Consider the following 26,121-nt stretch of genomic DNA (forward strand, 5'->3'; position numbering starts at 1 on the left):
TTCATTAGAGGAAACATCAGAAAATCACTCGGGGCCAGATTACACGAACAGGGAGGGTGGGGCACAGGGGTCATTCTGTTTTGGGTCAGAAACTGCTGAACAGTGTGGTGTGGGAGGGTCCTCTCATAAATCACCCATCATGAAACAGGCAAGCACATTGAAAGGGTCTTCCAAAAAAAAAAACTTCACTGAGGCTGAACACAGCCTCTCACAACAACACCAGCTGGTGGGTGCACTGATACAGATGGGTTCCTGGAACACTCACCTGAGGGGGAAGCCTGTGCTACAAGGGGCCTGCCCTCTAGAAGATAATTTTGGTTGTATGGGGTCCCCCCTCTTATTTATCTACAGATCATTACTATGGAGTTTTGTCTCCCATTTGAAAGTGGAGTGGGGGGAAGATGGGCTGAAGTCTTTGCATGTGCTGTGGTGGTACGGTCTCAGGCTCCATCCAGAGCAAACACCTGTGCCAACATCTGTCCTTTTCAAGAAGACGAGATGCTGCCTAGGTGTTCCCCGTACATTTCCAAAATGACATCAGGCCTGCCAGAACCAAGGGGGAAGTTTCGCAAAAGTATCCTCTGTCTACAACACTGCCAGACAAACTGCCCCAGCATCCTCTGCTCTTTCTCACGCCAGACTCAAAGATGAGCTAAAGTCTATGGCGTCAGCCACATCTTCCCATCCCTATTCCCGCTCCCACCCGAGTCTTGTCCAGAGAGACCTCCTCCCAGCCCCAGGCCTAGGAATGGGGTATCTGTAAACCTATACAATGGGGGTCTTCCCTGACCCTTCTTCATGCTGTACCAGGAGTCAAAGCTTCCCCTGGGACTTTACAGGGATTTTCAGAAAAACCCTGGAACTAAGCCAGCTCAAGCCCCTGGAGGGACTCAGCTTCCCAGGACGGGGACACTGAACCTGGAAGGTCCACGGGAGAGCCTGTCTTCGCACAGGAACAGCCTCTGGGAAGGTGTTCCAGCCCCAGAGGAAGGGTCTGGACTTCCAAACCCAAGGCACCTAAGCTGGTGCCAGGTCTCATCCGCACCCAACCATTCTCTCCAGGCCAGAGGGGCCGCGGGTCTCACCAGCAGGCCCCACACATCTGAGAGCCCACAACTCTCACTCTGCTCCCCTCGAGGACACACTCGCACACACCCCACACCTGCAGGTCACGGTCTGCTCTAGAAACTGCCAGCAGTGACTCCAGGTGGAGCGGTGGTGCCGGGGCAGCAAGGGATGAGGGGGCACAGCAGAGGCAAGCTCCACAGGGCTTTGCCAAGGGGCTGGGACCGCCCCGGGCTGTTGTCAGCCCTCGAGACTGAGTGCACCCCAGGCAGACTCCTGCTACCCCAGTGCTCAGGGACGGGCAGGGTTTGCTGTAAAACAAATGACGTCAGGCAGGCAAAGAGCTGAAGCCTCTGCTAGTGGTTTCAGCTGAGGACTGTGAACACGAGACTCTCTGGATCTGCTTAACGCGTGCCCTGAGGAGTGTCCAAGTCAGAAATTCAAGCCCTAGCTTTGCCATGACCCCAGAGTACGCTCAAGCCCTGCAGGCCTCAGTTTCCCATCTGTAAATGGGAGTCGCACAACATAGGATCGAAGGTCCCTTTTTGCCCTATTTAGTATGTTATTTTGTTCTTCTAAGTGAGTACATTCACGGGCCCACAAGAGCCTCGTGTTACATGCGTGAACTGCTCTCCAGGAGACCCATGTAGCTGTGTCCTGGGGCACATGCGGAATCCTGTGGGTCGTATGTGTGTGTGTGCTGAGTGGGAGGGGAGACCCCAGAACAATATCCTCCCCCTATCCCTCCTCAATAGGCGGAAGCCACTGGCTTCCTCCCTTTCCTGCCTCCTGTGTGCTGGCAAGACAGAGGACGGAGGGGAGAGGAGGAGATGGAAAAAATCAGCCGGACAGCCTCCAGGTCTGTTTTTACCACAACCCTCCCCCTGCGTTTAGTGACCCCATTCCAGGGCCTGCTAGGCCACACCCATCCCCAGCCTGTGGGGATCAGACTGGGGGGCCCAGAGGCCCAGAAGCAGGATAAGTCCTTCCCACCCCTCTCCCCGGCCTCCCTCCCACCCAAGCCACCTCATTTCCTTTTCCTCCCCAGCACCAGCACTCACTGACTAGCACAGGCTGAGCAGCCAGACCCAGAGTCACTGACTTAGGGCCTAGCCTGTCCTGGTTGGCCTGGTCAGCCTCCGGAGCATGGTCTGGCTGGGGCCCCCACTGCTGCTCCCCATCGTCTTCCTGGCTTCTCATGTTGGTAAGTCTCCCCCAAGCCATGCTGCAACCCCACCCCCAAGGCCCCGCTTCTCCCCCAGTAAACCCTATCACCACGACCATCACTTTCATCCATACCGTGATCAGGTAGAAAGTGGGATCAGGGCCAGGAATGCCTGGAAAGTGGGATCAGGTGCTAGAAATCACTGCAGCCTGGGACTGGAGGTTGGGGGAGGGGAGGGCAGCCATGGACTCTCAGGATCAGTGGGGAACAGCAGGGCCTGCAGAATTTTCAGTAAGTGCTCATACAGCCATTGTGTTGAGTTTATTTATTCACTTGACAAACACTCATCAAGAACCAACAACGCCCCAGGAGTGTGCTAAATGGTGGGCCATTCATTGAGAGGCAGGCAGCCCTCCAGATCTGCACAGTGAAGTCAAACAACACTGACCTCCCACAGCTCTCACGGGGCTTAAATGAAGTAATTCACGCAGAGCTACCGGTGCAATGCATGGCACTTGGTTTCTGAGGCTTCTGAGTAAGGAGTAGCTGATTCCTTCAGTGTTCTGGCCAAAGCTGATTAAAACACAGGCTGCCTTTGAGGGGTTCACAGTCTAGTGGGGGACACAGGGCATGGGGTGAGGGCTCAGTGCACTGGCATAAGGAGCTCCAGAGGAGCATGTGCTCCGTCTGCCTCGGGCAGTAGATGACAAGGGGATCACGAAATACTTCATGAGACCAGTGGTCTTCATCCCAGGCAGCCAGCAACAGAGGCGAGTCTCAGAAGCAGGGAAGTGCCTGGGAGAGAAGGTTCCTGAAGGGAACACAGCAGGAGAGGCAGCGTGTGAGCAGCAAGGGGCTCAAGACCACGCACTTTATCCTGAGGGCAATAGGGAGACTTGGGGAATTGTAGGCTAGAGACTCACAAGGTCTTCGATGGGTCACTTTGGTGGATGAGTTGAGAAAGAAGGGGCGTGGCTATTGGGATGGTCCAGGTGAGTAAAGGTAAGGGTGAGGCAAAGGCGGGCTTGGAGATGGGGATAAAAAGTGGAGAGGCTTGGAGGAAATAGGATTTGCAAAATTTTGTGACTGATTAGGACAGCCAGTCTAATGCTTAAAGGTGTGGACTTGAGAGTCAGACAACCTGGCTCTGCCGGTCACTACTAATTACATGACCTTGGGCAAGGACCTCTCTAGCCTTCCTTCCCTGGCTGTAAAATCCAGGTAATGACGCCCATCTCCCCAGACAGTTAGGATGACAACGTGAGAGAACATAAGTGCCTGGTGTACAATTGACCTCCAATAAACAGGAATCACTATGACAGTAGGAGAGCGAGATGACTCCGAAGTCTGTGTCTCAGGTGGCTGGTGCCGTCCGCTGAGGCAGGGAGCACTGAGCAGAGGCAGGTTTGGGGAAAGCAGACGGACACTCAGCCCACGTGGAGAGGCCGCCCCAGGCTTATTGACTCAGAGGTGGTATTAAAGACAAAGGAGTGGATGAGTTTGCTCAAGGAAGCCTGTAGAATAATTGTCCCTCCTCTGTAAACGGAAAGACACCGACATCACTGAGGGGTGTGAGGATCCCTTGGAAACCAGGTACTCGGCACGGGGCAGGCCGTCGTTTCCCCTGGTAGACTTTTGAAGAATATTAGTTGATATGCTGAGAGGCATGTACACTAATTACTTGGCAGTTAACAGGCAGGGACAGGGAAGGAGAAGCTCAGTTTGCGGGCTCATGTGGCCGAGGAGTCTCCCAGGGCTCAACGTGGTGAGTGAGGCCTGGACTCCAGCTCTGCCTGGTCTCTCCCTTCACTCTGCCTTACATCGTGCGCCCCAGCCACGCTGAATTTAAACGTGGTCCTGTCCACACCGTGGTACTTTCCATTCCATGTCTTTACTCAGGCCGTGCCCTCTGTCTAGAACACCCTTTCCTCCCACTGGCCTCTCCCCCTCCCTGTTCTCCTCAGAAAGTTTGTTTGTTTGTTTGTTTGTTTCCAAATGATGGCTCTAGTAGTGCGTAGTTGTCTTTAACTTCATTTGAAACAATTTTGTTAGATCGTGTTGTGACAACTGTCACATCAGCGTGCATTAAAAAAACAAAATTGGTGAATTTTTGTGTGGCCATTTTAATATGGGAGATGGAAGAAAATACACAACATTTTAGGCATATTATGCTTTATTATTTCAAGAAAGGTAAAAATGCACTGAAATACAATAATAAAAATTGTGCAGTGTATGGAGAAGGTGCTGTGACCAATGGAACGTGTCGAAAGTGGTTTGCGAAGTTGCTTGTACTACTGACATTTTGTCCAAAAAAGTCTCTGCTGTGGGGCTGCCTTATGCATGGGAAGATGGGTAGCAGCACCCCTGGCCTCTGACCACTGGAAGCCAATAGGGGGAGACAGCTGACACATTCAAATACTCAAGTCAATAAAGTTATTAGGGCAAATGAAAAATGTGTCTTCTATTTTACAGAAAAAAGCTAAACGGACTTTTTGGCCAACCCAATATATCTTCCTGCCCAGCTTTAAGGCCCTCCAGGGGAGTCTTCATCTCCCAGAAGGCATCTTTTCCGCCCCTGGGGCACCCCTAAAGGGACAGGCACCCCTTCTCTGTGCTTCCCAGCAAGGCACCCTGCCTGGGACAGGTGTGGCCATGATTGTCCTCCAGCAAGGCCGGGAGTTCTATGGAAGGCAAAGCCCCGGGGCCCACCTTGGGTCTCTGCACGGGCCCCATGCCTGCCCCGGACTGCCCTGTCTGTCTCCGGCTTTGCGCTGGGCCCACAGCTCTCTTCCCTTCTGCCCCACTACCTCCTGGCTGCAGAAGCCAACCTTTCCGGCCTTAAATCCCAGCACAACAAACAGGTCTAGATGTGGTGCAGGGAGCCCCTCCAAGGCGTTCTGTTCTCCTCCAGCCTGCATCCTCGTGTCAGGGGCAAGCAGAGCGGCTCCCCTTGGCAGAGCAGTTTGAGACACAGGTTGGGACAAGGGGACTGACAGGGAAAAAGGAAACAGAGACGGAGCATAGATCATTCTTTCCAAAGCTGGGCTGCAAGGGGAAGCCATCTGGCAGGAGAAGGGAGGGGAGGAGGCCAGAGAGGGGCTTTGTTTTTGTTTTAGCTCTTTCAGTAGAAGAGGCTGGAGGGAAAGGGGTCAGTGCACTGGAGAAGGGGCAGGAAAGGATGGGACAGAAATGCCTGCTCAAGTGCGGAGCCTGAAGGTGGGAAAAAGGGAGATGGGGAGGAAGGAAGGTATATCTCGGAGGACGGCTGCTCCTTCCCAGGCGCGGCGGTCGACCTGACGCTGCTGGCTGATCTGCGCCGCACGGAGCCACACCGTTTCTACCTGACCTGCGTGTCTGGGGAGGCCGGCGCTGGCAGGGGCTCCGACGCCTGGGGCCCGGCCCTGCTGCTGGAGAAGGACGACCGCATCGTGCGCACACCCCTGCCCCGGCTCGCACCGCAGCTGGTCCGCAACGGCTCCCAGCGGATCACGCTGCGCGGCTTTTCAAAGCCCGCCGACCTGATGGGCGTCTTCTCCTGCGTGGGCGGCTCCGGGGCCCAACGCACCCGCGTCCTCTATGTACACAACAGCCAGGGAGGTGAGTGGCTGTCAGGAGGGAGAAGAGGGGCTGCCCTTGACCTCTGACCCCACCCTCTCTCCATCCCTCAGCCCAGCTGCTCCCGAACAAAGTCACACACACGGTGAACAAAGGCGACACGGCTGTGCTTGCTGCGCGTGTGCTCAAGGAGAAGAAGACAGATGTGATCTGGAAGAGCAATGGTGAGGGGAGCATTTGAGCTGGGTGGGCAGGAAAACCCATAGGTCTGACACCCCAACACCACCATGGCCCTCAGCACCCCCAGCTTTGGCCCCTGGCACACCCCTCACTCCTATACACCTGTTACCCGCTGGCCAACTCCAGGGCGCCCTCTGTCCTGGACCAGGTCCATGGAAGCACCTGCATCCACCTCTAGCTCGGAGCTGTCCTCCTGCTGCCCCCAGAGGACCAGTGGCAACATGGTCACCAACCTCCACCCCTGTCATCCCCAAGTTAGCACTGTGTTAAACCCTCACCTTTGACTCTCTCCTGGGAGCTCTCAGGCGCAGAGCCCACGTGTCAGGGAGCAGCAGTCCCCTTGGGGAAGAACAGAACTGGTAACCAAGTCCGAGCACCAGCAGGGAAAGGCTAGGGTCTTCTGGAGATCTGTCCAGATGTATGCTGGGGGCTGGCCAGACCTGGGGAGCTCAGCCACCCGCTGTTTTTCTCTGTGGCCACAAAGATTCTGCCCTCCACCCTCAGACCCACAGCCCTTTGGGTGCCTTTTGGGGCCTTGGGCTCTTGAGGAAGAAAGACTCTTCCCCTGGGTGAATGGATTTGCCTCCTGAGCTCCAGGCCCTCTGAACCGTAGGGATAGCCAGGTACACCTGCACTCCCTGCAGTCTCTGTTCAGTCCCGAGCAAAGAGGCTGGGGGTGCGGGTGGGGTGCAGACAGGGACAGGGCGCTCATCTAATGTTAGGGTCTGCAGGTCCTGGAGGGAGATGCTCCCTGGGAGAAACCCCTGAGTGGATGACACCTGAACTGAGCCCCGGAGGAGGAATGGGAATTAGCCAGACAAAGAAGGAGGGAGAGCGAGGGCAGGAAGAGAAACCAGCAATTCAGGAATTCAGGAACAGTAGACGACAGGCAGGTTGTGGAGAGGCGTGGGGCTAGAGGGCCAGGCCAGAGAGTTGGACGTGGCCCTGAGGGCAGTGGAGGACTGCTGAAGAGGGTAAGCAGGGAGCCGCAGAGGCACCCGCTGCAGGGAAAAGCACACTGGCTGCTGAGTAGAGGCGGATGGGGAAGAGGGACACTGGCGGCAGAGGGACCCACCACTCAGGAGGCTATAGGAAGTGGGGACCAGGGTGGCAGGCGGTGGTGGGCTTAGAGAGAAGAGGACGCTTTAGGAGAGGAAAGGAGACAGGCTAAGCAGGACCTGTGATTTACTGAGTGGCTGCTGGATTATGGAGAGAGGATGCTTCCCAGCTTTCTGGCTTGGGTACAAACACCCACTGGTGCCTTCTCCCAGGTGGGATCACAGTGCACGATGCCCATGATGCCCTGGGCAGGGGAGCAGAGAGAGGGGACATCAGCTCTCACATGGCGCTGAGGCCCCTAACCCACTTGTGCCCCCAGGATCCTACTTCTACACCCTGGACTGGCACGAGGCCCAGGATGAGCAGTTCCTGCTGCAGCTCCCAAACGCACAGCCATCAATGAGCGGCATCTACAGTGCCACCTACCTGGAAGCCAGCCCCCTGGGCAGCGCCTTCTTTCGGCTCATCGTGCGGGGTTAGGGGCAGAAAGCAAAGGTGGCGGGTGGTGTGGGAGGTTGGGAGCCCTATGGGTACTTCCTGTGGGTCCCCAGCAGCCGTGGTCAGGTGGGCAAAGGTCATCTGCTGAAAGCACATTCCTCCAGGTTGCAGGGCAGGGCGCTGGGGACCAGGCTGTACCAAGGAATGCCCAGGCTGCCTGCATGGAGGCGTCTGCCATGACCAGGATGGCCAGTGTGTGTGCCCCCCTGGATTCACTGGTACCCGCTGCGAGCAGGGTAAGGAGCTAGGGGGGCTAGGATCTAAGCGGGAGAGGAGGCCTGAATGGGGGAAGACCCTTGAACCACGGGATGGAGCTTGACAGATGAGAGTGCCGAGTGGGTCCCAGAGCCTGGGACCCAGCGGAGGCTCCTGCACCACATGCCCCATTTCCAGCCTGCAGAGAGGGCCATTTTGGGCAGCGATGCCAGGAGCAGTGCCCAAGTCCATCAGGCTGCCGCGGCCTCACCTTCTGCCTCCCAGACCCCTATGGCTGTTCTTGTGGATCTGGCTGGAGAGGAAGCCAGTGCCAGGAAGGTATGCATTCACCTACTCTCCGTGGCCCCTGACCCAGACAGCTGGCCACAAGCGTGCCCTTGACTCTGGCCCTGACTTGCACACCAAGCCCTCCCTAGTCCCCTGCTCACCTAACCGGTGCCCTCTCCACCCAGCCTGTCATTACCCAGGCCCCAGCTGTACCTTTGTTTCCCCCTGGCCTGGGCCTCTCTAACCACACCCCTTCTGTTCCCAGCCTGTGCTCCTGGTCATTTTGGGGCTGACTGCAGCCTCCAGTGCCAGTGTCAGAATGGTGGCACCTGCGACCGCTTCAGTGGCTGTGTGTGCCCCTCCCCATGGCATGGAGTGCACTGTGACAAGTCAGGTATGAACACAGGGGTCTCAGGTCCCTCGAGACAAGCCAACCTTCACCAGACACATCTCCGTTGACACTCTAAGTCCCGCCCTCAGGGAGCCCATGGTCCGGAAGGACTTCTCACCACCCAGGCTACACCATCCATATGAGATGAGCAGCAGCCCCGGTGGGGGGCTGCCCAGAGGATGGGCCGAGGTGGGCAGAGAGGGCTCCGGGAAGAGGCAAGACCTGAGGTGGGATATGAAGGACAAAGAGAGAAGACGGCTGGGAAAAGAGCCTGGGCAACAGGCCCAGGTACCAGGACAGAGGAGTAGGGGGCGCTGGGGAGTGGTCAGAAGAAGTCACATCCTGGGGACTTGGAATGGCAGGCCAGCTGGTTTGCACTTAGTATGAGAGGGGCAGGAAGGGATTGTTGAAGAGGCACGAGGTGGTCAGGTCTGTGTTTGAGAAAGGACCTCTGCTGCCGGGTGGAGCAGAATGGGAAACCCCAGATGGTCTCTGCAGGGCCCAGAAACGGAGGAGGCCTGAACCGGTGTTCTGGCCACGAGGCCGCGTCCTGTGAGGGCACTGATTTGGGTACGAAAGACTCCCAGGAGGGGAGGTGGGTGCAGGAGGTAGACTCTGCAGCTGGTCAGCCGTGGGGCACCAGGGCCTTAGAGGACTCGCGCAGGACTCTGCTGGCTTTTCGGCTTGAGCGACTGGGCAGCTGGCAGCGCCTCCACTGAGGTGCATGACGAGACGAAGGTCACTTTGGGGCTCATGTGTCGGCCCTCGTGATGGCTCCAGGATGAGTGTCCTTTCTCTCCCCAGACCGGATCCCCCAGATCCTAGATGTGGCCTCAGAACTGGAGTTCAACTTGGGGACGAGGCCCCGGATCAACTGTGCAGCTTCGGGGAACCCCTTCCCAGTGCGGGGCAGCATGGAGCTCCACAAGCCCGACGGCACTGTCCTCCTGGTCAGCTCGTGAGCCCAAGCCAGGGCCCCCACCGCCAGTGTCACAGTTGGTTCCTCAGACCTCTGACCCTCAGGGCTTTCTGCAAGCTCTACCCACTGGCCTGAGCATGGCTCAAATGGGGTCGAGCTAATTGCAGAGGGCCTGCCTCCTGGCTGTGGCCCCTTCATCAGTCTACAGACACGTACCTGCCAAATGGACGTACATTGTCTTTGGTTTGTCTTTTTCTTTGTCTCTCTTAGTCTACCAAGGCCATTGTAGAGCCAGACAGGACTACAGCTGAGTTCGAGGTGCCACATGTGGCTCTTGGGGACAGTGGGCTCTGGGAATGCCGTGTGTCCATGTCTGGTGGTCAAGACAGCCGGCGCTTCAAAGTCAATGTCAAAGGTTAGTGATATCCATGGTGGATGGATAACAGGCAGTGTGGGCACTAGCCAGTGCTGCTCAGACTGGGCATCGTAGTAGGAAGGGCAAGGGCATCTTGGGTCACAGCCCCGCATCCGGCAAAGAAGAGGGCATATGGCCAACCAGAGGCCCAGGCTGGGCAGCGTTGAGGTGGGAGCACCGCTCAGCCCCGTCTGGAAAGGGCATCCCATGCCCCAGAAACGGGACACTCTCTGGCCTCACGCAGCCTCCTGCCTGGCCGTGCTGGTCCTCTCCACGTCCCACAGACACACACAGTGGCCTTTAACTCTGCCTTTGGGATGCCGCTTCCCCCTCCGACCACGTCACAGGGCACTCAGTACCAGGAGAGGGTGTCCTGCCCTGCTTCCCAGAGGTCAAATGAGGAGGGAGCTGCCAGTGCCCAGGACTGCTCGGAACAGAGCATGCCCACCCGGTCCAGGTGTCCCTTCATCTTCTCCACACCATAAGCCTTGGCCACTCACACCCCCTGCCACCTCCTGGGTCCCCTTTCCCTCTGCTTCCCACCTTCCCTCCTCCCCACGTGAGCCCACACTTCCCCTTTCGCACTCCTCCCACTGGCTCACCAGCCCCGTCCCACCCCGCTGCAGCCCCACCCCCCAGCCCCAGGGAATAGTGGCAGGGCCCCAGGGCTCCACCTCCGGCCTTTCTCCTCTCCTTCTCCCCAGGCTTCGGATCCAGACGACCTGGGTTCTAGTCTTCACTCTACACATTCCTGGCTTCATTACCTTAAGCCAGTTTTTTAGCCCCTCGTGGGTTTTTTCTCTGTAACAGGAGGATATCGGCACTTACTTGGTTAGGGTTGCTATGAAGAGTAAATTAGATGATATATTTAAACATGTGTCATAACGTCAGACTCCTGTGCCCCACACTGCCCAGGGGCCAGAGCGCTGTCCTCCTGGGGCCACGGCCACTCTGGTCATCTGTCGAAGTTGGTCTTCCCAGTCCAGATCCAAACTGAGACCCAAGGTGTCTTTTTCGATGAGAACATGACTCCTCTGGTGCTTCTGAGGATTGGGTGAGCTTTCTGGGCTCCACCTTACCCTGAGTGTCCCGGCAGTGCCCCCGGTGCCCCTGACTGCTCCCAGGCTCCTGGCCAAGCAGAGCCGCCAGCTTGTGGTGTCCCCACTGGTCTCCTACTCTGGGGACGGACCCATTACCTCTGTCCGCCTGCACTACCGGCCCCAGGACAGCGCCATGGCCTGGTCTGCCATTGTGGGTGAGTGGGGGGGGGGTGGCACTGGGGCGGGACAGGGTGCAGTAACGAGGGGAGAAGGGGAGCAAGAGGGGGAGGGAGAGTGGTATAAGGGGAACAGGGGGCTGAAGGGAGCAGGGTGGCTCATGGAAAACCTGGACAATGCCTGCTGTTGCACCCACCCCAGTGGACCCCAGTGAGAATGTGACGTTAATGAACCTGAGGTCGAGGACAGGATACAATGTCCGCGTGCAGCTGAGCAGACCCGGGGAAGGCGGGGAAGGGGCCTGGGGGCCTCCCACCCTCATGACCACAGATTGTCCTGGTGAGACACCAAGCGTCATCCCTTCCTGTCCCCCAGCGCTTATTGTCCTGTGCACTCAGGGTTTGTCAAGCGTTGTCCATCCCACGGGCCCCTGCCTTTCCCACTGAAGGTTGTCCCACTCTGTCCGCTGGGGATCACTGTCCAGTCCAGCCCCAAGGACCCACTGGACAGTTCTGACCCCTGACCTCTGGCCCCAGAGCCCTCCTTGCAGCCATGGCTGGAGGGCTGGCATGTGGAGGGCCCTGACCGGCTGCGAGTGAGCTGGTCCTTACCCTCGACGCCTGGGCCACTGGTGGGCGACGGTTTCCTGCTGCGCCTGTGGGACGGGGCACGGGGACAGGAGCGGCGGGAGAACGTCTCGTCCCCCCAGGCCCGCACCGCCCTCCTGACCGGACTCACGCCTGGCATCCACTACCAGCTGGATGTGCGGCTCTACCACTGCACCCTCCTGGGCCCGGCCTCACCCCCCACACGTGTGCTTCTGCCCCTCAGCGGTATGCTCGAGAAGGAGGTGGGCTCGGAACGAGGGGAGGACAGGGGCCACAAGGGACACCTGAGACCCAGAAGGGCATGGGGGGTTACAGGAGACTGGATGGAGGTGAAGAAACCCGGGACACCTGGAAGACATGAGCCTGGGAGGACCTGGAACACCAGGAAGGCTTTGGATATAAGGAGAATAAGGGGAAGCAGAAGCTCAAGGGTGAAGGAGACCAGAGGGACAGGAAGGAATTCAGCCCAAGAGGAAAGGAGGAGGTTGGCAGGGTAGCTCCATTCTGGGGTCCTCGGAGGGGACACCACCAGAGCAGGTGATCTGTCTGACCCCAGAGCTCCATAATGCGGTCCTGTCTGAGCCCTGCCTTTCCATCCCCATCTCTGCAGGGCCCCCAGCCCCCCAACACGTCCATGCTCAGGCCCTCTCAGACTCTGAGATCCAGCTGATGTGGCAGCGCCCAGAGGCTCCGGCTGGGCCTATATCCAAGTACATCGTGGAGGTGCAGGTGGCTGGGGGCTCAGGAGACCCGCTGTGGATAGACGTGGACAGGCCCGAGGAGACAAGCACCACTGTCCGGGGCCTCAATGCCAGCACACGCTACCTCTTCCGTGTGCGGGCCAGTGTCCAGGGCCCCGGTGACTGGAGCAATACCGTGGAAGAGTCCACCCTGGGCAATGGTGAGAGGGACAGGCCCGTGGGGACTCCTGGACCCTGGGGTCAGTCTCAGGAATCCCTCCCTCCACGTGATCCCCTGCCTTGGAGCTAGGGCATCCCAAAGCCCCTCCCAAACAAGTGCCACAAGTCCTGGTGCTGGGGACGCTGACCCTTCCCCTCTTATGACCTGCTATTCTCCTGTTGGGAAAATCATGTCACTCCAATCACCCATTGGCCCTGGGCCAGACATCCCTGACCCCTCCCTGGTACTGGGATCTCTGACCCCTCCCTCTGTGTGACCTCTGGTGGTCTCTGGGTTTCCTGACCCCGGTGTCCCCCTGATCTGCCCATCTTATTGTGTCCAGGGCTGCAGAGCGAGGGCCCAGTTCAGGAGATCCGGGCAGCTAAAGAGGGCCTAGACCAACAGCTGATCCTGGCCGTGGTGGGCTCCATGTCTGCCACCTGCCTCACCATCCTAGCCGCCCTCCTAACCCTGGTGTGCATCCGCAGAACTTGCCTGCACCGCAGACGCACCTTCACCTACCAGTCAGGATCGGTCAGTCACTCACCTGTCCCAGCCCTAGGGCACACGCATGCAGATCCCATGTGTATATGTTTCTACCTCTGTGCAGACAAGTACTCGTACACTCGAGTGTGTGTGTTTGTGTGTATGTGCATGCATGTCTGGCCTCTGTCCTGGCAGGCCCTCCCCAGCTTGGGGCCAGCTTCCATCCGCATACAGCTGTGGCTGCGGGCCTCAGCCTTTCTGTGGCTTCCTGCCAAAGGGCTGCTCATTCAGTGAGCTGTTCAACCCATCCTCCATCCTTGCAAATCCCAGGGCTTCCATGGGGAGACTCAAGGACTCTGGGTGCTTCCCTGTACCCTGCGGAAGACAGTATATCTGTGACCCTCAGACCCTTGGCTACAATACCTTCCACAGCTGTTTCTGCCACCCTAGAGCTGTGCTAGGCCTGCAGCCTCACCCGTTGCTCCTTGAGAAAGGAAATAAGCCTCCACTCTTCCTGGCTTCCCTGCAAACCTGTCTGAATTTTCTGTCCTTCTGTGGTCCTTAGGAGTGAAGGTAGGGTGCTGGCCCATCTTTCAGCACCCCGTGTCATCTCATCTCATCACCTCCCATTGCTCACCTCCTCCCTTCTCTCCTACCCCCTGGCCCTGTCTCCTCTGAGATCTTTGCCATGGTTGCAACTTATGACCTGGACTCAGCCCTTGGTCCTCTGTGCCTGGGGCTCTTGATATTTACAGCTCTGGCATTTCAAAGAAAGACCCTCTTCTCTCTCAAGAGCTGATCCTTGTGATAGAAAGCCTAGTGTCCAAAGCTATTGTCTTTGCCATGACTTTAAAAGCTCCCTTCAGAGATTCAATCGGCCTCTTTGTTCAGGCTGCGTGGGCCCTCCCTCTGCGGTCAGTGCACACAAAAAGCTGCTGCTGCTGCCATGGTGGGGGAGCGCCATGGGCCCCAATGTTGGGGAAAGGAGGTGGGAAGGCAGCCTTTAACATATATATTGTGCTAACATTTATCAAGCTGTACCCCTGCTACATGTGCCTGCATGCAGGTGTGCACCTGAGTGTGTGCCCTGTGTGCACGCACAGGTACATCCCTGTGAGCACCCTCATGTATATGCCTGTGTGCCTCTATACATGTCCATGTGGACCTCTGCTTGGATACACCTGCATATGGTACCACCACTGGAGCATGCGTGTGCATGCTAGCGCATGCCTTCTGCCATCCATGTCTCATGCAAATCAATGTGACCCCTGTCCCCACCCCTACCCCATCAAGCTGGGCTTCGGCTCACTTAGGGAGCCCCACCATATTGACAGCTAACCTTGCCCTCCTGTTCTACTCTTTCCTTTTGCTGCCATCAGCCCTGCCCAGTGGCCCAGCTCCTTCTCAGCTGTTGGGGAGAGGATGTTTCTCTTTGTTATGGTCTTTCTATCTTTAGGCCCCAAGGTGGTTTTAGAGCTATGAGTGGATGCCAAGTGGGTGGACCGTGGTGATCCCTGCTTCTGCTGCTGTAGAGAAGAAAGCCCCTCCCCTGGCTGTGAGCAGCTCAGAGCTTAGCATGCAGTAGGAGCTCAATAAATGAATAAATGAACCCTAGCCCATGGCTCAAGGCTGGAAACCTCTCCAGGGCATCCCTAGTGACAAAAAAAAGCTCGGTAGTGGGATCAGCTCACTGCTCCCCATCACAATTCATTCCAGTTCCTTTCTGTTTTAGATGTTAGAGATATCATCCTCCCATTGACTCAGACTATGGCTTCTAGCAAATTCACCCATTCCTTGTTCTTCCTGCAACCTGCACACCTGACCCCCAGGCTACAGCCTCTCTCCACGGACATCTGTCCACCCAACGGCCCACCCATAGCCCCACCTCCTATGATTCAGCCTCAATATGTGCCCTCTGTCTGTGTGTGTCCCTGGCTGACCACAGGGATGCCTTCTGTCTGGGTCTCCATTTGTCTGACCACTCTGCCTGTCTGTGCCTCTTGCTGAGCCCATGTCTCTTGTGTGGACTCTCTGTCCACTTGTCCCATTCTGTGAAGGGTGAGGAGACCATCCTGCAGTTCAGCTCAGGCACGTTGACACTGACCCGGCGACCAAAACCACAGCCTGAGCCTCTGAATTACCCGGTGCTGGAGTGGGAGGACATCACCTTTGAGGACCTCATCGGGGAGGGGAACTTTGGCCAGGTCATCAGGGCCATGATCAAGAAGGACGGGCTCAAGATGAACGCAGCCATCAAGATGCTGAAAGGTCTGCTGGGAGTGACCCTTGACCCCAGCCCTGACCCTCTCCTTTGTCCCACAGATCCTAGGCCCCACCTGGCCCCCTCCAGCAAATGACCTCAGCCCTCACCAGCCCATGCCCTTCCTCCAGAATTATTTCTGGCAAAAGTGAGACTGGATTCTTTACACAGAATATGCCTCTGAAAACGACCATCGTGACTTTGCGGGAGAACTGGAAGTTCTGTGCAAATTGGGGCATCACCCCAATATCATTAACCTCTTGGGAGCCTGTGAGAACCGTGGTAAGCCCCCAATCCATCACCTTCCCCTTCTCTAAAACCCCCATCAGTGGCCAGCATCTCTTCCACATCAGTAGCTCTCTGGGAGCTTCAGGTCACCCAAACATGACCCTTCACTCTCCTTCATGATTCCGGCACCCTGTCTACTACCATTGGGTACCTGCCGCCACCGAGTTGCCTGTATGTAAATTACCACCATGTAACCATGTATCTCCCCACCTCCCAGGTTACTTGTATATCGCTATTGAATACGCCCCCTATGGGAACCTGCTAGATTTTCTGCGGAAAAGCCGGGTCCTGGAAACAGACCCAGCTTTTGCCCGAGAGCATGGAACAGCCTCCACCCTCAGCTCCCGGCAGCTGCTGCGTTTTGCCAGTGATGCTGCCAATGGCATGCAGTACCTGAGTGAGAAGCAGGTGTGTGTGTGTGTGTGTGTGTGTGTGTGTGTGTGTGAGTGCAGGGAGGGAGGGTACGCTACAGGGAAGAGGGGAGGCCACTGGGCTGACCTCAGGAGATAAAATCATTGGATGTGGGATTGAGGAGTCGAGAGACGGACACGATCCTGAGGTGCTGGTCTGGGCAGGTGGGTGAGAGCACAGGATGAGAAGCAGGTGTGAAGGCACTATTGCATTTGAAGCATCCAAGGAACATCTTGGTGGAGGCATTGAATTAGCAGTTGGAGATACCAGCCTAGAGCTCAGGAGAGAGGCTGGAGACAACAATGTGGAAACTGTCACCCCACAGGTGGTGACACTAATGGTGAGGGAGGGAGGGAGGCCTACCAGGAGAAGGTAAAGGTGGAGCAGAGAGTGGAGCTAGAGTCCAAGTCCCCAGACATCCTGCCTGGATGAAAGGAGAGAGGGACAGCAGGAGTAGGGGAATAGGAGACTGAGGGAAGGAAGTTTAAAGGTCGTAAAGTTCTGAGTATCTTTGAAAGCAGAGGGGGCGCAGGGCAGAGGGAGGGGTTGATGGATACAGGTCTCTGAAGAAGGTGGAGGGTCAAGTGGAGAAGACTTGAAACTCAAGGGAAAGGGTCACTTTGGGCAAGAGAAGGGCCTTCCCCACTCTCATCAATTAAGGGAGAGAGGGAGGTAGGGAGCATGCAAAGAGGGGGAGGTACAATAAGATCACTAGGATAAAGCCCACCATTGCCCCAGGAAGGAAGATAACAGCTGAGCTTGGTCATGGCCATAGCATAGAAAGGTAGGGAGGACAGCAGCGGTGCTGTGGTTTTTCTGAGGCGGGAGTCGCTGATCCAGGAGGCCTGGGTGGGTAGGAAGAAGGAGCTACTAAAGGCTTTGAGGGTGGCCATGAAAACTGGCCATGGGATCAGCCCCATCACTGACTCAGGAGTCCTGGACTCACTCATCCCCAGTCTCTCCTGACTTCTGACCGTGCCTGCAGTTCATCCACAGGGACCTGGCTGCCCGAAATGTGCTGGTTGGAGAGAACCTGGCCTCCAAGATTGCTGACTTTGGCCTTTCTCGCGGGGAGGAGGTTTATGTGAAGAAGACAATGGTAAGCCTCAGTCCTCTGCTCAGGTTCCAGGCCTGGCCCTGCTCCCCAGAGCCCTCTAAACAGGACCTTCCTCTTCACCCAACCCTCAAGAGTACTCTTTCCCAGGGGCGTCTCCCAGTGCGCTGGATGGCCATTGAGTCCCTGAACTACAGCGTCTATACCACCAAGAGTGATGTGTAAGTGGGGGGGGGGGGAAGCGGCAAGAGGGCCTGGCCTCCAAGGGTGCACACAGGCATAACCTGAGATGGACACATCTCAGACATGCCTCAGGTAGTCCAAGGCATGACATGAACATCCCAGGGTGTGCTTCTGGTGTGGTACAGGTGTGGTGCTGGTGTATCTTGGGTATACCTTGGTGATGCCCAGCATCTTAATGGGAAAGTAGTGGAGCTAGCTGGAAGGAAGTTTTGTCTTAGAAGGTGTTTCAGGGGTAGGACTGGGATAGGGGTAGTTTAGGGCAGTGTTTGTCTAAGAGACTGGGGGACACCTTAGAGAGGTTTAGGGATGCTGGTGGATAATGCCCAGTGGTGGGGAGAGACCACTCAGGAATGCTCTTACCTTCCTCTCTAAAGGGCAGGGTCATTCCCACATGGGGACCTAATCAGAACATGACCCCTAAGACTCCTCTGTGCTCCCCACCCCCCCCCCCCCACAACAACCCCACACACACACACCCCACCCCCTCTCTCTGGGAAACCTAGCCTGCCTAGTCCTCCAGCCTTGGCTCTGCCTATTTGCCCCAAGCCCTGGCCTGCCCTGGCCACTGTCCACCACGCCAACCACCACTCTCATCATCACTTGCCTACTTCCTGCTTCTGCTCCCAAATCCCCTCTATTCCCTCCCTCCACTAGAACTCCCATCCTGGTCTTGCCTGACTCTCACATGCATGGACGTTTTTAAACTATAAGAGCCAGTTAAGAGCAAGGGCTTTGGAGCTAGATTGCCCGGGTTTGAATCCCAGTTCCACTACTTACTAGTTGTGTGACCTTGGGCAAGATCTATAAAATGGGGGTAGTGACAGTACCTATATTACAGGGTTGGTGTGAGCGTTAAATGCATTCATGCATACATTAAATGATCAGTGCCTGGCCCATAGTAAATGTGCAGTAAAAATGCTAGCTACAATTACATGGAACCTGGGCGAGGCCATGAAGGAGTTTCAACGGAACAGAGGCAATAGCTGGCTAACACCAGATACATACAGAATAGACATGCGCAGGGGCTGGGATGGGCAGCAAACGGAGGTAGACAGGCACTAAAATGCTGGCCCTGGGGCCTAAAGGTAACTAAGTGCATCCTCCTCATTTCAGCTGGTCTTTTGGGGTCCTCCTCTGGGAGATTGTGAGCCTTGGTGAGTCCCTGACCCCTCATGCCCCAGGATGCCCCCACCTTACCCCCTCTGGGGCCCAAGGCTGAGGGAGCTTTGTCCCCTCCTGCAGGGGGCACGCCCTACTGTGGCATGACCTGTGCTGAGCTCTATGAGAAGCTGCCTCAGGGCTACCGCATGGAGCAGCCTCGGAACTGTGATGATGAAGTGTAAGTCACCTCAGCCTTGAGCCCTGTGACCCCATCACCCCAGTCAGCCCTGACCCCTCATCTCAACAATGCTCCTTTCTGCAGGTACGAGCTGATGCGTCAGTGCTGGCGGGACCGTCCCTACGAGCGACCTCCCTTTGCCCAGATTGCGCTGCAGCTAGGCCGAATGCTGGAAGCCAGGAAGGTGAGGAAACTGGGGTTGATGAGGACCAGTCAAGCCCAGACTCATGGGACTGCCCTCACACAGGAGCCAGCGTCAGCCTCCAGGTCCCGGTCCCTACCACTAGTTGCCAACACAGCCAGGCCAGGATCCCCTTTCCAGCTCTCAATAAGTTGAACATTAGGCCCTTATAAACTTTTCCAAGGTTATGCTAGCCCCAGCAGCAAACCCCTCTCTAGGTCCCAGGTCCCAGACTGCTTGTCTCATCTAGGACACCTCTCCTCACCTGTCACAGAACCAGAGTGCAATACATTAGTGATCAACTAAAGAAATGGGAGGGAGGGAGGGAGGGAGGGATGCTATGGTAAATGAATGAGTGAATGAATGAATAGAATTAGTAGATAGATGATATATTCATATGCTATGATCACGTGAGTAACAAAAAATAATTAAATCTAATAACCATGTGAGTAAATGAATTACCAAATAATTATAAAGAAATATATCAAAATAAATGTAATACATTTGTAAATACAAAGAGCTCTTCATATGAATTAATGACAAAATAGCTATAGTAAAGTAGCTTAAGAATTAAGGAATAATCAAATAGTCACATGAATGGGTAAATCATCAAAAAAAGCTTCATAAATAAAGGAATAAGTGAATGAATGAATGAATGAGTGAGTGAGCAAAAAACTCATTGGATGCGTGCATGAAAAAGTCCTATCTAACAATTGTGTCAAGGGTCTCTCACTTGAGCCTTCAACTGTGGTCTCATGCCCTTGCTGTTCTGGGCTCGTGAGGGCCGCTCTTGACCATGGGGCTGTCTTGAGACTCCAGAACAAACCTGTGTGTCTTCAAACACCCAACCACATGGAAGTCGAGGACCTCCAAGCCAGAGCTGCCCCATCCCTGGCCCCCACTAAAGTTTGCTTTGCTCCCCAGGCCTATGTGAACATGTCGCTGTTTGAGAACTTCACTTACGCGGGCATCGACGCTACAGCTGAGGAGGCCTGAGCTGCTGTCCAGGCAGAACCTGGCTCTGCTGGCCAGAGCCAGCCACTCTCCAACCTGTGACTTCTGATCTTTGTGGCCTCTGACCTGGGCTGCCTCAAGGATTTTTTTTTTTAACTTAAGGAAGTAATAGGGGATCCAGGGCTGGGGTGGGCTTAGGGGAATTGGGTCCTCATCCTTTGACGTTGCTTCCCTGCCTCCTGCAGTTACTCTTCCAGCTGCTTTCACAACCTTCCTTCTAGCTCAGCTGCTCCACACAGGTGCTCCTCTTCTACTCCCTACACTCACCCCCTACTTCTCCTCCGGCTCCTCCACCCTAGCCAGCGCTCACTCCACTAACATGCCCTGTCCTGCTATTCCCCACTCCTGGCCTTGTAATCAGAAAAAAAAATAAATGCTCTGAGAACTCCATCCAATGTCTACTTTTAATGCTGGCCAATCCCAGGGAAAAGGTGAACCAAAGACAGAGAAAGTGGACTTTCCAGGAAAAGGAATGCTGTTCCTAGTTAGTGGTGTAGATCCGATCCCCCTGTTGGGGTTGCCTCTCCACAGTGGGAGATGTTCTGGAAGAACAATTCTACACCTACACCACTGCCACATCTTTGTCACACGAAAAGCCCAATTTCCCCCTGATCTCTTCACTACTCTGCAGCCCCATCACCCACATGGCTCCCTGTATCTCTAGGTAGCTGCCAGCCTAGCATTCTCTGCTCTGTCTAAACAGTCCATGCCAGAACCAGCTGTGGCCCAGCCTCAGCTCAGACTGACACCTCAGCACCAGACAGATTCTGGCCCGTCTGAAGCTCCTACTTTTCTTTATGTCTCTAGGCGCCCTTTCCTGGCTTGGTAGCCCAGCTTGTGGGCCCCAAAGGGGAAAGGCAGAGTTGACTCCCATCTTTAGCCAGCCGAGGGAGGATTCCTTTGCCTTCCTCGGGGTCTCCTAGTGTGCTGGGAGGTGCTCCTTGTCCTGAAAGCTAGTCCCACATCCTGCTCTGTGCTGTGTGGCCTTCAGGTTTACCTGTCCTTTTGGTTTGTCACTGCTGTCCTCTCCCACTGGTCCCTAGGAAATAACACTTGTCTTGCTTCACACATGTTTTTTCAGTGAATCAGATGAAATCAAAGAATACATAACATTATATGGCCTGGTGGTTAAGAGCACAGATTCTGGAATCACACAGACCCGTGTGTAAGTCCTTGCTATACCATTCACTATCTGTGTGACCTTGGTCAAGTCACTTAACCTCTCTGAAGCATGGGATGAGTGACAGCTACCTCACTGTTGTTGGCACTAAAGGAGATCACGCAGGCACATTTCCACAGCACTGGGGCTGGTGCACAGTGCTCAGTGTCCACAGGTAATACACACGATGCAGGGAGTTGAATGGGGGTGGGGGTTCAGGTTGTCAGAATTGGTGTTCTGAAGAAACCTGAATGGCTGATGTGTGGAGCTGAACTTAAGAGGAAGACATAACTGGAGTGAATGGGAGGCCATGCAGGGTGAGGGAGGTAGGATTTGCTAAAATGAAATTTCATTTCAGATCCACTTCAGGGATATTGCCAGGTCCAGGATGTGGGGATTAGAAAGTTCTCCCTGATGGGGACCGATATAAATAGATATGTAAACAAACAAACAAACAAAAATAGGAAAAGATGCTGTAAGAGAGGGAGCGGACCTGGGTAACACCTAGAAAGGAGATGGAGCATGAAAGCTTCGAAGGAGAAAGCGACATCTTCATCTGGGCTATGAAGCAGTGGGGGCTCGCCAACAGAAGGGACTCAGCAGAGGAAACAGCACCTGTGACAGGAGGTGTGTTCAGGAGCTGCAAAGAGCCCCATGTGGCTGCAGCAAAGAAAGGACATAGCTCCGTGAGGGTAATAAACCCAGAGAGGTGAAGGGGGCCCTCAGTGTTGGACCTTAGAGGCAGCATTGAGGACACAGATCTTCATCCTAAGGACAGACAGCACAGGAGAGCTGGAAGCGGGTGTGTATCATGGTCAGATCTGCGTTTTTTGAAATAATCACTCTGGTACTGTGTGGAGAATGGATCATTATAGAGGAGCAAGAGTGAAGGTTAGGAGCATGCCCAGAGCACACTCCTGAGATGAAATGGACAAGTTCCTAGAAAGAAAGGAACTGCCAAAACTGACAAAAGAAAAATAGGCAATCTGAATCTTTACAACAAGAGATTAAATTGTAATTTTAGAAAACTACCCACTGCTGAAGCCAAACATTTAAATAAGAACAAACATAAATTCTTCACAAGCACTTCCAAAAAATTAGGCTAGGAGGGAACAGTTCTCGATCCACTCTGTGAGGCCAGCACTGCCCTGGCACCGGGAGCAGACAAGGACGGCGTGAGGAAACTGCAGACACGTGTATCTCATGCATCTGGATGCAGAGACTCTCATGGAAATCCTGGCAAATGGAATCTAGCAACACATAAAATGAATTATATATCCTAACAAGGTATGATTTATCCCAGAAGCACAAAGATAGTCGAACATCCAAAAATCATTTAATGTAACACATCATAGCAATAGCATAAAAAAAAAAAAAACACATGGTCATCTCAATAGACACACATAAAAAAACATTTGACAGAACCCAGAACCTTTTCATAATTAAAAAAAAAAAAAACAACTAGGAATAGAAAGAAACTTCATTTACCTGATACAGGGCATTTACACAATCCCACAGCTAACATCATACTTACTAGTGAAAGACTGAAACCTTTCTCCCTAAGATCAAAGGTAACACAAGGATATCTTCTCTCCCCACTTCTATTCAACATCGTACTGGAGGTTCTAGCCAGGGTACTTGGGCAAGAAATAGGAATGAACAGCATTCAGACTGGAAAGGAAGGAAAAAAACTATCTCTATTTGCAAACAACATGATTGTATACACACAAAATCCTAAGGAATCCACTAGAAAATTATTACAACTAATGAAAGAGTTTAGCAAAGTTGTGAGATGCAAGATCAATATACAAAAAGCAGTTTTCTTCTAGATACTTGCGATGAACAATTTGAAAATGAAAATAAGAAAACAGCTTCGCTTAAAAGAACATTAAAAAGAATAAAATCCTTAGGAATAAATTTAACAAAAAGTGCAAAACTTATATTTGAAAATGACAAAACACTGAAACAAATTAAAGCAGATCTAAATAAATGAAAAAGCATCTCATGTTCATTAAGGAAAGGCTTAGTATAAAATGATCTACAGATTCAGTAAAGTTCCTGTCAGCATCTGAGCTGTATTTTTTATAGATGTTGACAAGCTGATTCTAAACTCCACGTGGAATTGGAAGGGACCCAGAATATCCAAAACAATCTTGCAAAAGAGTAACAACGTTAGTGGACTCACACTTCCCAATTTCAAAACTAACTACAAAGCAACAAAAATCAAGACAGTGTGGCCCTGGCATAAGGACAGATATATAAATCAATAGAATAGAATTGAAAGTCCAGCAGTAAACCCCTGTGTCTATAGTCAACTGATTTTCAATAAAGGCGCCAAGGCCATTTAATGAGAAAAGACCAATCACCGAGTGATGCTGGAATAACTGAATAGCCCCATGCAGAAGAATGAAGTTAGACCTCCACCCAAACACTATACAAAATTAACTCGAAATGGAACAAAGACCTAAGCGTAAGAGCCAAAACTATAAGACCCTCAAAAGAAAATATAGGGGTAAATTTTCATTGCTCCAGATTTGGTAATGCATTCTTATATATGACGCTAAAGTACAAGTCACAAAATAAAAAAAAAATAGGTAAATTAGACTTCATCAAAACTGAAAACTTCTGTGCATCAAAGGATGCTATCAATAGGGTGAAAAGACAACCCACAGAATGGGAGACAATATTTGCAAATCATGTATCTGATAAGGGACTAGTATCTAGAATACATAAAGAAGTCTTACAAGTCAATAATAAAGAGATAAATAATGCAATTTTTTAAATGAGCAAAGGATCTGAATAAATCTTTCTCCAAAGAAGATGTATGAATGTCCAACGAGTACATGAGAAGATGTTCGTCATGATTAGTCATCAGGGAAATGCAAATCAAAACCATAAGGAAATAACAAATTCACACCCACCAAAATGACTATTATCAAAAAGTCAGATAATAACAAATGTTGGCAATGAATAATCAGAACTCTCACACACGGCTGGCGGGAATGTAAAATTGTGCAACCTGTTTGGAAAACAGTCTGGCAGTTTCTCAAACACAAAGTTCCTACAAGATCCAGCAATTGCACATGTGTCCACACACACACGCACTCATGCACACACACACACACACTTGTACAGTCCTGGCTGGTGTGGCTCAGTGGATTGAGTGCCAGCCTGAGAAACAAAGGGTCATGGGTTCGATTCCCAGTCAGGGCACATGCCTGGGTTGTGGGCTGGGTCCCCAGTAGAGAGCATGCAAGAGGCAACCACACATTGATGTTTCCCTTCCTCTCTTTCTTCCTCCCTTCCCGCCTCTCTCTAAAAATAAATAAATAAAATCTTTATAAGAACGTGTACATAAATGTTTATAGAAGCATTATTCATAATGAAATAAATTAATTATTCATAGATAAAAGTGGAAATAACCCAAATGCCTATCAACTGATGAATGGATGAACAAAATGTGGTATATCCACACAACGGAATGTTCGTCAGCCATTAAAAGGGAATGAAGTACTGATACTCACTATAACATGCATGAACCGTGAGAATACCATGTTAAGTGAAAGAAGCTAGTAACAAATGACCACATATTGTATTTGTACATAATTGATATGAAATGTCCAGATGTCCAGATAGGCAAATCTGCTGCTTTAGGGCTGGAAGAAAGATTGGGGGAGGGGGGAATAGGAGGACAGAGCTAAACAATATAGATTTCTTTTTTTTTTGAGATTTTATTTATTTATTTTTAGAGAGAGGGGAAGGGAGGGAGAAAGAGAAGGAGAGAAACATTGATCAGTTGCCTCTTGCACACCCCCAACCCAGGACCTTGCCTGCAACTCAGGCATGTTCCCTGACCGGGAATCGAACTGGTGACCCTTCGGTTTGTGGTATGATGCTCAACCCACTAAACCACACCAGGCAGGGCTGGATTTCTTTCTGAGGTGATAAAAAAGTCTAAAATTGGCTGTGGTTTTATATATCTGTGAATATATTAAAAACCACTGAATTGTACATTTTCAATGGGTGAATCATATGATATGTGCATTATATCTCAGTAAAGCTACTAAAGAAAGACAGAGTGAAGGCAAGGACATCAGTGAGAGACCGTTCTAGTCATGCAGGTGAGAAGTAATGGTGTGATAGCAAACTGGAAGAAATACAGGGGTAAAAAAAAATGAACGTGGCTTGAATATGGAAGTGGAAAGAAAGGGTAGAGTCTAGGATTACTGCCAAGCTTCTGTTTAGATAACTGGGTTGATGGAGATGCCAGTTACTAAAAGAACAAAAAGCTAATACTTAAATGGCACTTAATTGCTAGACACTGTTCCAAGCACTTAGCATGTATTAACTCATCTAATCTTGCACAACATATTAGGTGGGTACTATTATTATCCTCATTTTACAGAAGGTAAAACAAGCTCAGAGAAGTTAAGTAGCTTAGTCAAAATCTGACAATTAGTAAATGGCAGGGCTGGGATTCAAACCTAGATATTCCAACTTCAGAGTCTCTCTCTTAGGCACAACACTGTTGTTTCTCTGGGACACTGAAAAGGAACCAGGCTGGGGTATAGTACAACTTCCAAATTCAACACAAAAACACAGATCTCATGCCAGGTCCTGGGCGAAGGGCAGGACCCAAGGGTACCTGCTCCCAACAGAGGATCCCCACATTTCCGCTGTGGCCCATTGCACCTAGAGCCCCACTATGAACAAGGCAGCAAACTGCAGGTACAGAGCACCTAAATACTCAGCCTCACCTGCCCCACACCTGTCTAGTTTCAGTTGCTTCTCTCTAGAGCTGTCATCTCACAGGTGATGGCCTAGGCTGGGCAGAGGTTGGAGCAAGAGACCAGACTGGCAGCACAAACTGGTATCCAGAGAAATGATGGAATAGAGAAGAGGGAAGCTCAGGATACATCTCTCAAAGCCTCGTTATGCAGGCAGCTGGGGAAGGAGAACCTGAGCTCGCTGTCCAAGGGGCCCCACTGCAGCTGGTCCTGGCCACAAAAACGGAACTCCAACCAGCCAGCCGAGTCATTCCCTCTCAGCCCCCAAGGAAGGAGTGATTTCCTGCATGGCCCTATGGGCAGCTCAGGCCCCTCCTACGGGCTGTGCATCCTCTTATCTCACCCCTGGCCCAGTCCCGGGGTGGAGCAGGCCAACCAGAGCCT

General features: G+C 53.0%; 1 protein-coding gene across 2 annotated transcripts; it reads left to right on the forward strand.

The window, feature by feature from the left end:
* Nucleotides 1–1,848: 1,848 nt before the first annotated feature.
* TIE1 (tyrosine kinase with immunoglobulin like and EGF like domains 1) lies at nucleotides 1,849–20,181 on the forward strand. 2 transcript variants are annotated; one of them, XM_036025889.1, is made up of 24 exons: nucleotides 1,849–1,924; nucleotides 2,114–2,269; nucleotides 5,510–5,827; nucleotides 5,899–6,009; nucleotides 7,404–7,559; nucleotides 7,687–7,818; nucleotides 7,976–8,116; nucleotides 8,331–8,459; nucleotides 9,261–9,406; nucleotides 9,646–9,790; nucleotides 10,887–11,045; nucleotides 11,209–11,346; nucleotides 11,544–11,840; nucleotides 12,226–12,516; nucleotides 12,859–13,049; nucleotides 15,059–15,269; nucleotides 15,433–15,543; nucleotides 15,767–15,957; nucleotides 16,946–17,059; nucleotides 17,165–17,235; nucleotides 18,371–18,411; nucleotides 18,500–18,596; nucleotides 18,681–18,780; nucleotides 19,702–20,181. In XM_036025889.1, exons 2-24 carry the CDS (start codon nucleotides 2,212–2,214, stop codon nucleotides 19,771–19,773), a joined length of 3,420 nt encoding a protein of 1,139 aa, XP_035881782.1. In that variant the 5' UTR covers nucleotides 1,849–1,924; nucleotides 2,114–2,211; the 3' UTR covers nucleotides 19,774–20,181. The 2 variants fall into 2 exon arrangements, with proteins under 2 accessions (XP_035881782.1, XP_028368247.1); XM_028512446.2 differs by lacking the exon at nucleotides 1,849–1,924 and having other exon boundaries at nucleotides 2,031–2,269.
* Nucleotides 20,182–26,121: the final 5,940 nt, after the last annotated feature.

The sequence above is a fragment of the Phyllostomus discolor genome, chromosome 5 (assembly GCF_004126475.2).
Source record: "Phyllostomus discolor isolate MPI-MPIP mPhyDis1 chromosome 5, mPhyDis1.pri.v3, whole genome shotgun sequence".
Classification (NCBI taxonomy): Eukaryota; Metazoa; Chordata; class Mammalia; order Chiroptera; family Phyllostomidae; genus Phyllostomus; species Phyllostomus discolor.